This window comes from Trichechus manatus, unplaced genomic scaffold (assembly GCF_000243295.1).
Source record: "Trichechus manatus latirostris isolate Lorelei unplaced genomic scaffold, TriManLat1.0 scaffold00037, whole genome shotgun sequence".
NCBI lineage: Eukaryota > Metazoa > Chordata > Mammalia > Sirenia > Trichechidae > Trichechus > Trichechus manatus.
In genome coordinates this window covers 13,281,560-13,299,502 of record NW_004443973.1, presented here as the reverse complement: position 1 = coordinate 13,299,502, position 17,943 = coordinate 13,281,560, and the positions used below count along the sequence as shown (strand labels likewise).

General features: G+C 42.2%; 1 protein-coding gene across 2 annotated transcripts in view; it reads left to right on the top strand.

The window, feature by feature from the left end:
- GORASP2 (golgi reassembly stacking protein 2) overlaps positions 1–13,712 on the top strand; it is a 36,152-nt gene extending 22,440 nt beyond the window's left edge. For both annotated transcript variants that reach the window (XM_004375525.2, XM_023730580.1), the window contains exons 5-10: positions 356–486; positions 2,990–3,122; positions 4,853–4,976; positions 9,274–9,360; positions 10,619–10,729; positions 12,373–13,712. In XM_004375525.2, the coding sequence (XP_004375582.1) occupies positions 356–486; positions 2,990–3,122; positions 4,853–4,976; positions 9,274–9,360; positions 10,619–10,729; positions 12,373–12,713 (927 nt within the window). In that variant the 3' untranslated portion in view covers positions 12,714–13,712. The remainder of the gene's footprint in view (positions 1–355; positions 487–2,989; positions 3,123–4,852; positions 4,977–9,273; positions 9,361–10,618; positions 10,730–12,372) is intronic.
- The last annotated feature ends 4,231 nt before the right edge of the window (positions 13,713–17,943 follow it).

Below are 17,943 nucleotides of genomic sequence, written 5' to 3'. Positions count from 1 at the left end.
CATTGCTAAATCAGAAATGGGAGAAAAAAAATAAGATGCTCCAATAACCAGGTATTAATAATGGAGAATAAAAGTAGAATATGTAGAGCTTCGATGTAGAAGAGTTCAACTAAGAATACTTGGGCATAAGGTCTTGCACATAGTAGGTAGCTAATACATTGAATTAAACTTTGCTTGGTGTATCAGTTTTAAGAAATGATTTGTATGTCTGAGGCAGGACCCAGAATCTGTATTTCTTTTTTTTTTTTTTTTTTTTTTTAAGTTTTCCAGGTATTCCAATAATAGCCAGGTTTCAGTCCCACTGCTGTAAAGTCCAGTAACATAAAAATGTTTTTCTCCTATGACGCTTTTGCAGTCTGAAGATCTGTTCAGCCTTATTGAAACACATGAAGCAAAACCATTGAAACTTTATGTGTACAACACAGACACTGATAACTGTCGAGAAGTGATTATTACGCCAAATTCTGCATGGGGTGGAGAAGGCAGGTAAGGTCATTTTTTACACTAAGTTATGATTACTTAAACTTACTAGTCCGATGTGTTGTAAACACTGTTTTTATTTTGAAAGAAGTAACTGGTTTATTATAAGATCCTCTTAAGAAAAGAGCTGACCTAGAATATCTAAACAAACAGTTCATTTTTCAAAAGCACACACCTAAGGGAATATGGTATATACACTGTAGTTCTTTTCTTTACTGATCTAACAACTAACAGTCTTGTTTTATTTGAGGAATTATAGACCATAAGACATAATCATAGGAAAACCTAGGAATGGAAGCTTTTCTAAATGAGTTGTAAAACATCCAGCCCTTGCAGGGAAAAGGATGACTTAGTTGATGCAAGCAGGTAAAGCCTCTATTTGGTCAAAATATCTTTACCCATACTATGTGAGATTCTTCAACATGTTTCACTGCCAGAATTCTCACTTATTGCAATTTGAGAAAAATGAGATCGAAATATCATCTAAGAATCTGGCCTTTCTAGGTAATACTTGATGAGGTTATTAGCATCTACTATCCAGGTTTGTAAACACCCAGAAATATGATCTTCTCAGGGTATTCAGAATTGATTGATTTCAGAGGGACTGCCTCATATAAACTAAATTTGCAAAGGTGCTGTGTATTCATTAGAATGGCAATTTTTCAATTTATAATAGAAAAATACCCCCTTTCCAGTTAGGAGAATTCTCAGATCCGATTATTGCCACAAGAGTGCTCGGTGAACATGGAATCAAAATGCAAGAAGAGATTGGGAATGGTGGAGTCCAGGAGCAAAAAACATATCTACTTCTTTAATTTTTATTTAAGTTGATTAAACATTACTACATTCTTGTCCTTTGGGCCTTTTTTTTCCCCCAAGACTCAGTGCTGATTATACCTTTTCTGTGGAAAACATTTTTCTTTTTGACAAGCTCGATACTGTTGATTAGCCATTGCTTTGTTCAGGCCCATACAGGCCATCTTCCTGAGTCTGCTGTTAGAGCATGCATTTGGCATATTTGTACCCTGATTTTCATTCTTCCCTTGAGGTTGACCAGATTTCATTCATTACATCGTATTTCCCTCGATTTCATTCATGGGGTATCTTTAAATTTAGACAGAGTCTTGCTGTTGCCTCAAGCACCTTCTCTATCACCAGTTAGTTATTTTGATTAATAAACATCTTGTTTCAAAATGCAGTTACCTCTGAAAGGATATCCTTGAGCAGTATAAATTATTTAATCTTACTTTCGTCCTCTAAATCTCTTTGAGATCCAGACTGCTGAGGGAATTGCAGTTTTGATGGTAGAAAGCAGGAAAAGTGAGTGAAGAAAGAACAAGTAATTTTGTAGTAGGAAGCATCATGGTGCAAGTCAGGTTGGGATAAGGAAGATCAGAAGTTGGCCACTGCCCACTCTCCCAGCTTTTGGTGGTACGGTACCCATGGAGATAATAAATGCCTTGGCAGAGGAAAGACAGAGATATGAGTACACGGCCTACTCAAAAACTGTCAAGTAGCTTGGCAAATACAACCAATCACTTTGGAAATGTAAGTTGGAACCGATCATGGAGGGCCTTAAATACCACAGTCCGGAATTTGGATATACTTTCGGCACTGGGACTATGATATTTTATCAGTAGGGAGTTCTTTGGTTCCAAACAGTAGAAGCCTACTGTTATAAACAGAAATGAATTTATTGATATGGACTAGCTCGTGAAGTCAAAGAAATAGCTAAAGAACCAGGCTCAGGACACCTCTAGGGGTTTAGATAGCAAAGACTAATAGGCAGTTTCATCAGCATTCCACTGAGGGAATGAAGTCATTTATTCAGCCCTGGGCAAAAGAGGTTGATTGGCCTATCTCTGGTCATGAGCGGCTTCCTTGGTTTGAAGAGGCCAGGCAACCTAATTGACAGTCCCACCAGCATTACACGCAACAGCTGGGAAGTAATTCCCCAAAGGGAAGATGGAGAAAGGAATATTGGGAGGCCGACAGACTTAAGAGAAAAAGCAGTATGATCACATTTTTTAGAAAGATGTCTCTGGTGGCAGTGGGAGGATAAATTAGAAGTGGAATTGGATTAAACATACGTAACTGATTTGTGGCAAGTTCTGCGATGGAACTGTGGGTGTGTAAATGACATTGTCATACAAAAGTGCTTTGACCTCTTTGGTAGAAAGGCTGTTTGTCATTCATTCAACAAATAATTATTAAGTGCCTGCTACTTTCCAGGAACTGTTAAGCCAGTAAACAAAACAAGGTCTCTGCCCTCTAGGAACATACATTTTACTGGGGGAGGCAGACAATAAACAAATAAATATGTAGTGTGTCAGATGGTTATAAAAGCTTGAAGAAAAATAAAGGATAGTAAGGATAGCAGTCAGGGGAGACCTCTGGTAAGAGGACTTTATTTAAAATAATGAAATTTTGTTGTTTTTATATTTCAAACATCTCAAAAAATGCAAGCTGTGATTCATAACAATAACTTTAAGAAAAAATATTTTTGTAGCCTAGGATGTGGCATTGGATATGGCTATTTGCATCGAATACCTACACGCCCGTTTGAAGAAGGAAAGAAGATTTCTCTACCAGGGCAGATGACCGGTACACCTGTTACTCCTCTTAAAGATGGGTTTACGGAGGTAAGACAGCATTGCTACCTGAGTACATGATAGTTTCCACTCAAATAAGTTAAGTGTCTGTGTGTTTGCTAGTAGCACTAATGGAGATTGGGCAGATAATGAGTTAAGTATTGAGCATGCTGAATTTGAGATGCCTTCAGGATATACAGATGGAATTAGATACAGGGTTCTAGATTTCAGGAATGAGGACAGGGCTAAGAGATACAGATTTTGGAATCATCTGCAAAGAGAGAGGGTAACTTAACCTAGGTGAAGGTCAGAGGACTGAAGTCAGAATCTTGAAAAACTCTAGCATTTAAATCCATGGATAGAGAAGGAGCCAGCAAAGGAGGCTCTGGAGGAGAAATCCAAAGGGAAAACAGAGCTTCGAGAAAAAAGGCATAGTTAGCTCTGTCAGCTGCTGCAGAGAGATTAGGAGAGAGAAGGCATAAACATGTCCAGGGCTAGAACAGTTTCAGAGACTTAACAGATCACAGGGGATACAGAGTGAATGTGGGGGGTGATAAGGTGGTGACAGCTAGCGCTTAGGAGTCCCGGGTGGCGCAAATGGTTAAGTGCTGGGCTGCTAACTAAAAGGTAGATAGTTCAAACCCACCCAGAGATGCTGCAGGAGATAGGCCTGGTGATCTGCTTCTGAAAGGTCACAGCCTTGAAAACCCTATGGAGTAGTTCTGCTTTGCACACATGGGATGCCATGAGTTGGAATTGACTCGGTGGCAACTAACAACAACAACATAGACTTTTAAAATGTTTCTTTATAAGAAGTATCCAGGGACAGTTAATTCTTATCTACACAGCTAAATAAAAACCAAGCTAACCCCTCTGCCAAAAAAAAGAAAAAACTGCTGCAGTTGTAAAGTAAGGGCTACTGCCCTATCATTTTGTGATACAGTTTGTCCATTCCCAATTCTAGAGAAAGAAAGTGGGAGCTACTGAGATGTTTAATCCCCCCAACCCCATCAGCTCACGGCCAGAACTAGTGTAGTTACATGTCCCGACTCCTACCACCATATCTACTGCCCCATTCAGTGCATCCTGCCCCCGATCGGCCTCTGCATGCAGTCTGAGAACATCAGAGAGTGAAGTGGTGGCTGGGAAAGGGCCAAAATACAAATTGTGTAGGAATGTACCAAGTGGCAGCAGATAGAGTATTCAGAGGTGAGGTGAGACAACCTGTCTGTAGAGTCCATACAGAGGCCCCTTGTTTTCCCTGAAAGGTTGCAGCATTCATTCACTGGTGAGAAAAGATGAAATGGATGAGATTAGAAATCTTGAGAAACTTCTAAGGAATCGATCATGGTTTTAAGACTTCCAGGTGATTCCTTCCATGGGCAATGGAAGTTTTAAAGAAAAACCTGCTGGGAATTCAGAGAGAAGAGGAAAGCAGTGGTATTTTAAGGATTGAGTCAAGTGACTTTTGGGTGGCTAGGAAGGAGGAGAGAGTGGAATCTCCTTCCAGAGTGGAAGTAGTTAGAACAGTCTGTGTTAACTGGGGGTAGGATGACACCAGTGACATGGCATCGTGGAAGTGACAGGATGGAGAGGTGTTCACAGTGCATAGTCCCTAGCATGTATCACAGTGAGGAAGAAGTATCTGAAGGCAGAAGTGCAGGTGGAAACTTTTGACAAGTAGTATATAATCAAAAACTTCATCTGTAAGACAGGTAAAAGCCAGTATTTATATTTTCTTTAAAGTAAACTCAAGTAATTTTCTTTCTTTTTTTTGGAAGGTCCAGCTGTCCTCAGTTAATCCCCCGTCTTTGTCACCACCAGGAACTACAGGAATCGAACAGTGTCTGTCTGGACTTTCTATTAGCTCAACTCCACCAGCTGTCAGTAGTGTTCTCAGTACAGGTATGCAGAAATATATACTCTGTTTTCAACCCGCTTTGTTTTTCATGATATTCTTCTTTGCTGTCTAGCTATAGAATTTTACAAAATAATGCCAGTGTACCTTGAAAATTGTGAATGTGCTCTGCATGGACACACAGGCCTAGTCCCTGTAAGCTGGTGCTGAATTACCATGCACACACAGGGCCAGCATTTACACCTCTTCTCTGCATATTTTAGACCCTATACTTAGATTCTACAACTATTAGAGTCAGGAATCTACCTTTAAATTCTGTGTAATTCGTCTGTTTACTCAACAGATATTTGTGTATCTTCTAAGTAGAAGGCGCTGGGGATACAAAAGTGATACTGTTTCTTGCTCGCGCTTGCTCAGGGGCCATGCCTCCTCTTCTCTCTCCTCTTCTTTATTCTTTGTTCTACATGGTATAGTCCTTTTTTTTTTTTTTTAAAGTGTTAAAAAAAACCAAACCCATTGCCAAGTCCGCTCTGACTCATCGTGACCCCATAGGACAAAGTGGAACTGCTCATAGGGTTTCCAAGGCTGTAATCTTTATGGAAGCAGACTGCCACAATTTTCTACAGTGGAGCTGCTAGTGGGTTCGAACTGCTCACCCTTTGGTTAGCAGCCAAGCTCTTAACCACTGTGCCACGAGGGCTGCTTCTTAACGGCGTTAAGATAGAGTTCACATACCATCCATTTAAAGTGTATATTTCAGTGATCTGTTAGTGTATTCACATAGTCGTAATACCATCACCACAATTTTGGAACATTTTCATTACCTCAAAAAAAGACACCCTGTACCCATTAGCAGCCACTCCATTTTCCCCCAGTGCCCGTAGGCAATCACTAATCTACTTTCTGTCTCTGAATTTGCCTATTCTGGGCATTTCATATAAATGAAATCATACAATAGATGGTCTTTATGACTGACTTCTTTCACTTAGCATAATGTTTTCAAGGTTCACCCATGATGTAGCTTGAATCATTATTTCATTCCTTTCTATGGCTGAGTAATATTCCATTCTGTGAATATGCCACATTTTATTTATCAGCTAAGGAACATTTGAGTTTTTGGCTATTGTGAATAATGCTGCTGTGAGTATTCATGTAGAAGTTTTGGGGTGGACATATGTTTTCATATGTAGGGTAGATACCTGGGTCACATGATACAGTTCTTAACTTAGTATGTTAGTGGAGTTTATTTCCTCCTGTTTCATAATCTTTTCTTTTATGGCTTGCAGAATACAAGAGTATTTTATATTCAGTAAATCTTGAATAAGTGAGATTGAATGAAATACTGACATAGTTTTATTTCATTAGCACCTTTTAGTTTTTAGCTCTTTTTAATATTTGTATTTGAAATTTAGGAGCCCTGGTGGCACAGTGGTTAAGTGCTCAGCTGCTAACCGAAAAGGTCTGCTGGGGGTTCGAGCCCACCAGCCACTCCACGGCAGAAGGATGTGGAAGCCTGCTTCTACGAAGATTACTGCCTTGGAAACCCTATGGGGCAGTTCTACTCTGCCCTCTAGGGTCACTATGAGTCGCAATCAACTCAGTGGCAATGGGATTCGAAATTTACTTATACCTCACTTTGTCCCAGAATGGATTTAAAATAGCCCACCAAGATGAAGTAAGGTTAAGAGTATGGGATCTAGAGTTGGCCCCCTAGGTTCCAGTCTCAGCTCTTTTCAGGGTTTTAGTTTTATTTCCCACAGAATTGAAATTAAAAAATTTTAACTTTCTGTTATTTAAAATTTCAAACATACACAAAAGTAGAAGGAATAGTATAATGAACCTCCATTACCTGCCACCCAGCTTCACCAGTTATCAATATGGTAACATACCTCTGCACCCCCCACTTCTTGCTGGGTCTTTTTCCAGCTTTATTGAGGTACAATTTACATACCATAACATTAATTCATTTTAAGTATACAATTTAATGATTTTTAGTAAATTTATAGAGTTGTGCAGTCATCATCACAATCCAGTTTTAGAACATTTCCTAGATGGAATTAAGTGTTAATGTCATCAGTATCTAATCATAGATAGAGTTGGAAGGGATCTTAAAGTTTATTTCATTCAAGCAGTGTTTGAGTCCTTTTTTTTTACAATGTTATGATTTTATTTTTTTTTTTAAACCTCCCCTCAGACGGTTCTCTAGTTTATTCCTGAAAAGACTTAGTGAAGGGTGGGTTGGGGTTCTTCCCAAGGCAACAGCCCATTTTATGTCTGAACAATTTATAACTTTTAGAATAAGGGTATCCCAATACCATATGACAGCTCTTCTGACTTTTGAGATAACTGACATCTCTCTTCAAGCCCCAGTTTATTTTTGACATATTTTAAATCTCTTCTCATTGCATTATAATTATACCTGTATTTTGTTATAAGCACATTTACTGAGATCCCTAACTTTGTTACACCGCACAGAAATTGTTTCTTCATATTAAAAATAGAAGCATAAATAATAATTGCTCAAAAGAGACTAAGAGAAATCAGCATTGTCATTTGTAAATCAGTTTAAAAATACTAAAATGTTTCTAGCATGACATATTAGAAACAACTTTTTGTTAAGCATTTATTATTTTATCTCCATTTTTAATTATATTGCTTGCACAGTAGCCCAAGAAGTAACTTTAGAAATATAAAAATGTATTTTTTTAAACTCTTGTGGATTTGAAATATTCTGGATTATGGAACTTTTAGAAAGATAAATATATCATTTTGAAATGACGATTAATGTGACCTTTTGGTATACCCCCTCACACTCCCTGTCCTCCTCCTTTGCTTGAGTTTTCTGCAGAAAATTTATCACCATCTACATACTGTGTTTTTTACTTGTTTGTCTCCCTTTCTTCTCCTGCATCTCATGAGAGTGTGAATTTAATGAAGGTAGAGATTTCTGTTTTCTTCGCACTGTAAAGTGCCTCAGTGTTCCCCCAAAACTTGACTGAACAAACCAGCCACTCACTGCACCTCTTGAGAATCTGATGAAAGCAAAGAAGCTGCTTCCCCGCAAATGCACATAACACATAAATGTTACCTACAATTTCAGGAGCTCCACACACCACAAAAAGCCCATTCGTGGGCCCGAGATTTAGAATTTCCAGTATAGATCCACTTTGTTCCTTTTGAGACTGTGAGTGTTTCTACCCTTTAAGGACAAAAAGAAACTATGTCAAAGACTTTATTAAGAACTAGTGGAAATTTGATAGCCAATCCAAGCTGCTATAAATTTCTAAAAACCAAAATTCAAAGACAAATGTAAAAAGTTATAGCATTGCTATTGTATGTGACCACTTAACAAAGCACATAGTACCTAACAGTTTGGTTCAGAATGTAGAACAGGTTCTGACATTTGAGTGGAATAATGTAGCCTCAGATCTAGTGGAACCTTTGCAAATGCTTCAGCTAGGCCTTTTTCTACTTTACATGCCTCCAATTTCTGCAGAAAAGTAAACAGATGAGTAAATAAATAAAAGACTGTCTGAAAATGGTTGGTTCATACTTTTAAGCACAATGCCTTCCTCCTACTATATTTAAACAGATTTCTGTAAGACAAAATCTGGAATCCATGTACAGTATTACTATTGTTCAGACATCTGCAGACCTCCCACTTGAGTATGTGTTAAACAGTAATAGAACGCTCTTTTTTAAAGATGGTGCCCGAGGGTTATTTATATTTGAATACCTTAACCTCCTTAAGCTAACACCAGTAAAACTTTGAATGTATTACAAGACTTAAAATGTATGTCATAGAACCTATGGTCAAGGAAACAGAGATTCAGAAAGCCAAGTCACTCTCCATTTCTGGAGGTCCACATGCTCTTTTGTCTGTTTTAGGCCATCTGTCCTTATCCTGTCCTCCAGACCAGTGTTCACTGGTTACAGGGCACAGCCCCCCAGCAGTCCCACATTTACATGGTCTGTCAGGTCAGGAGCCCAGTAGAGATTGATGGCGACTCTTTATGTCCCATTTCCAAATTTCCAGCTTTCTAATCTAGCCCTGCTTAGCTCAGATGTGAGCCTCTCATCCAGTGAGCCTAGCTGGGGTGGGGGATGGGAGCCTCTGCCCTCTTGGCCCAGGTCTGCTCACAGTCTTTGTCAAGGGCTGTGGGCAGAGTAGGTAGATCAGCTATGACAGGTGTGTGTGGTTGGTGACGCAGCCAGAAGTCGGGACTGACACTGAATGAAAACCTGACCATTGAGGGGAGGCACTGAAGATTGTCTTAATAGACTCTGTTGATTCTTTGTCGATTGGGTTTGTTAGAAATTTTTAAATATTTGCTTTTATTTTAGGTGTACCAACAGTACCATTATTATCACCACAAGTAAACCAGTCCCTCACTTCTGTGCCACCAATAAACCCAGCTACAACATTACCAGGTAAGCAGCAGAGGACTCGAGATGTGTGTAATAATAGCATTATTCATATTTGGCATCTTACAAGATAATGAAAAAAATCTTACCTCTATGTAGTGACTTTTAGGTTTTTTAATGACATTTTATCTCTGCAATAACTTTGTGATAATGAGAGCAAGTGGCACCTCTCCTAAGCAAACAGATGTCAGTCACCCAGCTCGTTAGTTGTGGAGCCTGCCCCCCCACGACACACACACAATGCCACACGAGGCAGGAACAAGCAACATGGAAAAGTTAGTTCTTCGGCACCCCCTTGGTTAGGTCTTTGTGATATTTATGTGAATAGACACTGTGTCCTGGGAGAGAGTGCTCTTTATTTGGGTCTTCAGTAGTTCTCACATTAAATTAACTTTCTGTTTATTTCTGTGAATACCAAGTGCCTTAATCCAGCTGATAACAATCAAATATTTCAAGGCTCAAATGTACTTTTATGTGCAAGCTTTTTGTTGTATGACTGCAGATGTCATTGTATAGTCACAGTGAGCCATTAAACACGTGTGCACACACACTGAATGAAAAAATGTGGTGAAATGGGAAATATGGGTGATTGAGGTGAAAAGAATATACGGGGAGTTCTTTGTACTATTCTTGCAGCTGTAAGTCTGAAATTATTTCAGAATAAAAAATTTTTTTTTTAAAGAAGACATCCAGAGAGACTATAAACGTCAACTATCAGTGAAAAATTCCATTCCAGTTACTACCGTACTTGGCTGAGCTGAATCAGCCATTTCTCCAGGGCAGTCAGGCTGTTGTCATGCTTGTTGCAGGGTTTCAGCAGTATTAGTTATTTGTTTTAACCTTCGCTCATTTAGCCATCTTATCACTCAAGTATAGAAATATATTTCAGTTAAGTTAGATTTTGTTATGTTACTATAAGGAGCCCTGGTGGCACAAAGGTTAAGTGCTCAGCCGCTAACTGAAAGGTTCGTGGTTCGAACCCACCCATCGGCTCCTGGGGAGAAAGCGGTGATCCCCTAAAGATTGCAGCCTAGAAAACCCTAAGGGGGAGTTCTCCTCTGTCACATGGGGTCTCTAAGAGTTAAAATCGTCTCAACCACACCTAACAATAACAACAACAATGTTATTATAATACAAAACTGCCACACATCTAGTGGGTTTCCGGTATTCCCTTTAAAGTGGGCAGTATTTTTTTCAGTACACAGGATTTATTTTCCCCCCAGGTGAAGTGGTTTACCTTTTGTTCTTTTGCATTTCTCTCCAGGTCTGATGCCTTTACCAGGAGGACTGCCTAACCTACCCACTCTCCCCAACCTCAACCTCCCTGCTCCACACATCATGCCGGGTATTGGCTTACCAGAAATCGTGACCCCGGGTATGTTGCAGATCCTACCCTCCTAGGGGCACCCGCTCTAATAAAAAACTGCAGCCAGGAAAGCCGGTCCTCTATTTCAGTTTCTTCGGAAAGGACAAATCAATTTAACAAATTTCAGCTACTTCAGATAAATACTGAGCCTTTTATTTAAAAAGATCTCTGTGACTCTTAGGGAGATAGTCAACTAGGAGGATGAGGGCTTAGGTACAAAGACCACCCAAGAGCTTTTTGAGGCTACAAGCAAGCATTCCCACCTCTCTTCTGCCTGGGCCTCTCCTCCCCCTTCCTCCTCTTCTGCATCCTGGCAGCTCAGGTCCCGCTAAAGGCCTTTGGTAGAGATACAGGACAGTGGTGTAGCAGTACTGTAACTGCTTTGATGAAGGGTGTACAGTTCTCCCAGAGGCGGTGAATGAATTCCCCATTATTTTATTTGGGTTTGGGTGGCTGCCACCAGGGGCTAGTGGTGCCTGTTTTGTGTAGCCCAGGCCCAGAAATCTCAGCTGTTCTCAGTGCAGATAACCAAAACTGTCACTTCTGATCAGTCAGCTGGGCTTGTGACTTGATAAATATTGTCCTTAATTAACAAAGTTATAATAAAAACTGTGAGTGGTTTTAGCTGCAAGTAGCAGATATTCAAAGTGTTTACCCTCTGTTTTTATGCACTGATATATAAAGCAGCCGAGTGCCCCGCAAGTCTGCTCTGATAGTTAATGATTATGCAGATTACCTGAAACCTTGGGGTGGCCACATGGCAGGGTGATTCTGAACTGCATATCTCAGTGGTTTGGCCCATCATTGATGCCAAGTAATGATCTTACTACACTGTGGTGTACATTGTGACGCTTTTGTCTAGATGATAAATGTCTCTGTTGTAATGCTCATTATCTGTATATATTCATTAACCTGTCCTGTAAACTGACTTCCTTCCTCAGCTTGAGGTTTTAAAAAATGAAGTACTAGTGAGCTCAGACTAACATTTACTGTCTTCACACTCCCTTTGACTTTTGTATCCTATATTCCTGGCTCCTCCTCTGCCCTTTTCCCCAAATTGACAGACTCTGAGAGCCTTAAGAGTTTCAGCAGCCCACTGGTTGCCCTGACCCTGTGTTTTACAGCGTGTCTTTCCTTTGTTTCTTAAAGAATACTCCTCCTTTCCTTCATTCTGCATTGTAAAATCATCAGAGTAAATCCATCAAGTATAATGTAGATTGTTCTCTATCACAGGACTTAAACAGAGGCTGCATACCTACGGTGAGGTTTAATGGGAGGGGCTAAACAGAAGGGTTGGCCCCTGTAGCTCTTCTGTCCCTTGTCTGTGAAGACTGCAGCTGTAAGCCTGGGGCAAGCACAAGTTCTCACGCTTGCATTTGGTGGAGATGCGTAGCCTGCTGTGTGGGCCCCAGTCTGTCCTGACTGGGAGAATCATTTCTTCCCTGCCCCAGCCAGGTTTCCCTCAGTGATGGGCTGAGTCACACAGAGCCTGGAAGCCGGGGGAACCTTTCCTCCTGGGCAGCTGGTATCAGCAAATACTTAACTCTGTCATAGCCTTCACCTGGGGATAAAAGCAAAAGTTGTGGTTTGTTTGGCTATCGCTGCTTTTTTGGTGCTAGGAGGATGTATGACGTATGCCATTTTTATCCTAGGTTTGCCACCTCTTCCTTCCTTGCCTCCCCGAAACTTACCTGGCATTGCACCTCTCCCCGTGCCATCTGAGTTCCTCCCGTCATTCCCTTTGGTTCCAGAGGTCTCTTCTGCAGTAGGCTCAGGGGAGCTGCTGCCTTCCCTTCCACTTCCTGGCAACCCACCTTCTGACCCCATCCCGACTACTGCAAAAGCAGACACAGCCTCCTCACTCACTGTGGATGCGATGCCCCCAACTTCAAAGGCCCCAACTGCTGTTGAGGACAGAGTCAGCGAACCCACCCCATCCAGTGAGAAGCCTGTCTCTGTGGTTATGGATGCAAATGCTTCTGAGTCACCTTAACTTCGAAGCGTTCTCCAGAATCAGCGTGGTGTGTTTATTTAACCACAGGAGAGTGTCTGGAAATGCAAACTATCATTAATTTCATACTAGTTTGTACCGTATCTGTAGGCATTCTGTAAATAATCCTAAGGGGAGAACTCAGCAAGAAGACGTGGGCTTGTATCCTTCTGTGTTGGGGTGGGGCTCACGGGCTGGGGAGGGAAATGTCAGAAAGTGCTTGTTTTTTAAAACAACCAAAAAGAGTTGTTCAGGACGGCTTGCTGCCAGGCTTCCACTGCCATTCTTGGGGGTGTACATCTTTGGGAAAGGTGGTGACAGGGTGTCCTAGGTTCCCTGTGTCCTCACTGCTCCTTCTATAAGAAAATGAAATATTTTATGCCTAGTACTCACGTGCAACATTTCTCATACTCTGTAAATCATTTGCAAGAATGCACACCACCTCACTAAACCATGAAAGGAAGATATATTTCACTTTTGGTCTCTGTGAGTTGCATCTCTGTTGAGGTTTACAAGAAAATTCCAACTAAAGATGTTTGTTAAAGTTAACAAATGTGCACTATTAATCGAACATCTTTTTATTCAGTCTGTACGCCGATCTTGTTTTATGCTCTCAAGATTACTCAGACAACATTTTGTAACTGCTGCTGTTGCTTTATAGATCCACCATAAAATGGCATTTTAAAAGAAAGAAAGGTGTTGCACAGTTTTCAGCTGGAAGGTGGCACTTTGTGGCTACTTACAATACTGTAGCTATACCTGGAAAGCATAGATACAGCAATAAATTACAGTAATTTTACTTTTCTTCTTGTGTTATATGTAAGTGACAACTTTAAATTGTCGTGTGCACTTGTTACTCCCAAGTATGTCATACATCTTTCATGTAATTATGTTTTATGTTTACTTTCTTGAAACTAAGTTTTCTAAGAGGTGGAAAAGTAACTGGAAATGATTTGTTGAATGAGATTAAACACATACTGCATCCCTGTTTTTGAAATAAGATGAAAGAGGTCCGTTGGTCATTGACCCAGCGCTAGTAGGAAAATGCTCACATCCCTGCAGTGATGGATGGAGCAGCGCATGTAGCTCTTATGTGACTACACGGCGGAGTCCAGAGTTATAAGCACCAACTAAGAGCCTCTAGTAGGAGGTCCTGTGCTAGCCCATTTTTAGAAAATATCTATTTCTGGAACCTTGAAGCTAAATGACAGAATAAGGCTGTAGCTGTAATCATAGCTTCTCTTGTTTGCATTAGAAGTACTTCTAGATTATTTTTCTCAGTCATCACTCCTATTTCTTTAAAAGGAGCTTATAACAGATAGGGAAAATTTTCACAAGCACATTTAAACATTACAGTTTTCAACTTTCTGGGATGGGGAAAGTTGAACAAGTTGTTATTTAGAACATGGTCACGTAAAACAAAATACGCGTTAAGGAGACGTGTTAATGGAAAGCAAGGAAGTAATTTTTCAGTTTTCCAATTTTTTTTTTTTTTTTTAGCAGTTCCTCCATTGCAGTGATTCTTAACTCTTTTGAGGCCACAATTCTCATGTGAGAATGATGAGAGCCCTGGACCATCTTCTCAGAAAATGTCTGTAAGCATGTCTAAAACACTGAGCCCTGCGGGGAGAGAGGGGTTCTGGGTCCTCACTTGGAAGATTAGACGCCGTCAGCCTCGACTGGCTCACTGGAACTTCCTTGAGGTGGAAGATGCTTAGCTCTTCTCTGCTCCCGTTAGAGAAACCAGTTTAGGTCCTTATAGACAGCAGTGGGTCCTGTTCCAGGTGCCAGAAACAGGGATGTCCCAACAGCAGGTCACTCACTACCTTTTAGGGAAAACAGACTAAAGGATCAGTCCCCTGGGCACCTGGGACAGGTGCTGTCTCAGAGCTGGAGCTCTGAAGCCAGCCCATGAGGTGAGGTGAGGTGAGGCTCTCAGAATGAAAAGCCCTGTGGTCACTCGGTGTGCAGGCGTTCACACCAGAGAGGCCCAAGGCAGTCATGAGGGGGGAGAGCATTTCTCTGGATTAAGTGGAGTTATCAGAAAAATCCTCAGAACAGTAGTGGCTTAATCAAGAGTTTTTTTCTCTCCCACGTTCAGATATAGTTGGAGTGGGTTAGAGGCTGGCACAGCCCACCAGTGTCTGAGATTTCAGCTCCCATCTTGTAGTTCTGCCGGACTTGGTCTCCATTGCCAAGGGGATCCATGGTCTCAGACAGCAGCCAGAGCCCCAGCCATTTCACCCTCATTCCAGCCAGCCGGGAGAGAACGGCATCCTCTTCCTTTAGAGTCACTTCGCAGAGGTTGCATGTAGCCCTTTGCTGTACATCCTCTGGCCAGAGCAGAGTCACAAGCCACGTGTAGCTGGAAGGGAGGCCAGGAAATGTAGACTTTATTCCGGACCACCAGGAGCCCAGCCAAATCTGAGGGTGCTGTGTGTGACTAAGGAGGAAGGAGAGCAGCCAGTGAGGGGCAGTTAGCATCCCTGGCTGCACCACGGAGGGCTGGATGTGGCCCTCAGGTGAGCGCATCACGTGGCTCCACTGTTTGCCCACAATTTGATGGGAACCAGGAGAAGAGGCACTTCTGGCAAGGGGGGCTGGGGTGGGGGGCAGGAAGGTTTCTGAGAGGTCACGTTTGATGTGAAGAGTCGGGCAAAGAAGAGAGCAGAAGCTTTTACAGATTAGGAGCAGCCTCAAGTGTTTGGGGACCAGCAAGGAGTCAGCACAGGGTCCAGATCCTGTGGGGCCCTGTCTGCTCTCCTGGGGAGTCTGAGTTTTGTCTTAATAACTGAGGGGTCACTGAAGGGTTTCCATGGTGGGTGGGAGGCTGGGGTGGGGACTAGTGAGAACAAAGGTTTGCATTTGAGCAAGCCTGCTGTGGCCGTCTGGGGTCCAAACCGGAGAAGCCGCAGTCTCTCCAGCAGTAGAGAGTCCTGAACTGAGCCGCAGAGCAGGAGAGCTTCGGGAGGCTGAGCCTGTGAGGACGATTTTCTCTTTTCCCCCTTTAATTTTTGTTCCTGTTTTATGTTTAGTCCGTTGCTAAACCCACTTACCTTGGAACAGCTTAGCTTAGTTTAGTTCCTGAAAATGCCAAAGACCCAGGAATGGCCTTGTGTCTTCCTCATTTTTGAGGCACCAGTTAAAGCTCAAGGATGGCTCAGCTCAGAGTTCGTGACCACAAGCAAGGACGTGAGGCCACGGGCTGCTGTGATGGCAGTAGTGACGTGGAAGGCCTGACACAGCGTGGCGGGGGCGGGAATAAGGTGGCTTCATGAAAGCCCGTGCAAAGTGCAAGGAGTGAAGAGAGATGAACAAACAGAAACAAGCGGTCTGGAGTCTGGGGGAAGAGCATCTGGCAGCTGAATCAGGGAAGGTTTGGCTGGGCCAACTGCTCAGCAGCTAGAGGAAGGGGTTAAAAATTCAAAAGATGGGTCCTCCTGGGAGCTCACAGCCGGAAAGCCCTATAGTCTGTTGGCTGCCAAGTACATTTATTTTATCAGAAAATAAAAGGCATTTTATTGCAATTACTTCTTTGTCAAAGGCTTTTTCTTGCAGCGAGTGCTCCTCTGTAATACTTTCTAAGGAAGGCTGGTTCTCCTGGCCTGAAGGTGAAGGCCTTCCCCTATAATTATCTGACCAACAGCAGAAGTTTTCAACCCTGACTGCAGATTAGAATACAGATTCCTACTGCCCATCCTGGGCCTTTGTAGTTTTTACAAACTTCCCAGGGGACTCTGACATGTAGCCAGGAGCAAGAGCCCTGCACTGCACACGCGTTTCTCTCCCTCATGGAGCCTGTCCCCGCCCTGTCTATAATTAACAGGCACCTTGCTGCCTCCTGGAGTACCTCCTGCAGTGCAAACAATTAAGAGCTTGGCTGCGGTAAAGGTCGGTGGTTCGCATCTGCCCAGAGGCATCTCTGAAGAAAGGCCTGGAGACCTACTTCGAAAGATCACAGCCATTGCAAACCCTATGGAACTCTGTTCTCCTGATGAGTGCAGTTCTATGCTGAAACACACAGGGTCGCCATGAGCAGGAATCTACTCCATGGCAATTGGTTTAGTTGGCTTTTTTTATCTCTTCCAAATGCTATGGAGTGCCACTCTACTCTGCAGCACATGGGGTAACCATGAGCTGGAATAGACTCAGAGCAACTGGTTTTTTAGGTTTTTGCTTTTGTTTTTTAGGTGATAATTGAGTCAGCTGGCTCGCAACCCAGGGAGGTAATAAGGAAATAGCTCGGTTTACCAAGACAATGAGTATTTACTTTGACACCGCTTAGCAAAGTGTCAGGCTAGAGGAGGGATCCTTTTACCTCTGACGTTTTTTTGCATTAGATCTAGTAAGAAGAATTGCTGGCTTGCCTAACCAAAGCACTTCTTTATAGGCATCTTGGATATGGAGCCCATTTGATCAAATAGAAGAATAAGGGATGGAGGCCACTGCCGATTACATGAACACAAGAACAGCAGGCTAGTGGAAGGGCAAGTGGGCCCTTTCCCAGGCTAGCATCACCCGGAGCTCTGCCCTGATGCTCCCTCCACCCACGTGCTTGGAGGCACCACCCCAAGGTCCAAGACTTGCTTGAGACGGAGCAGAAAGATGATATAAACTTAGCGGAGAAAATAGGTCCTTGGACAGTGACTGGAATTTGGGTTTCACCAGTGTCTTTCTGAAACCATATTCTGGGTTCCCAAACCCATCTGTTACTTACCATAACAACTAATACTATTGGGAGTGATCTTCAGTTCTTTCTTTTTTAGGGACCAAGGAGTTTGTAATCAGAATTAATGAATTCCTGAATGACTTTCTTGTCCTCCACTCTATCTGTGGCTTTACATCTGCCCAGCTCAGGTCACGCTGGCCACCTTTGAGACTGGCACTGATAGGTCAGCCTGAGGTTCAGGGAAGCTTCTTTGAGAAGCACTTGAATTAGGGTGCCTGGGTATGGGATTATAGAATCTTCTCTTATACACTTGAGTGTTGCCAGAATTTTTTAAAGACAGATATGAATTAATTTTTAATCAACGAAAACAATAGGGTTTGGGGAAACTGGAACTCTTCTGCACTGCTGGTGGGAATGTAAAATGGTACAACCACTATGGAAAACGATATGGTGCCTCCTTAAAAAGCTAGAAATAGAAATACCCTATGATCCAGCAATCCCACTCCTAGGAATAAACCCTAGAGAAATAAGAGCCGTCACATGAATAAACATATGCACACCCAT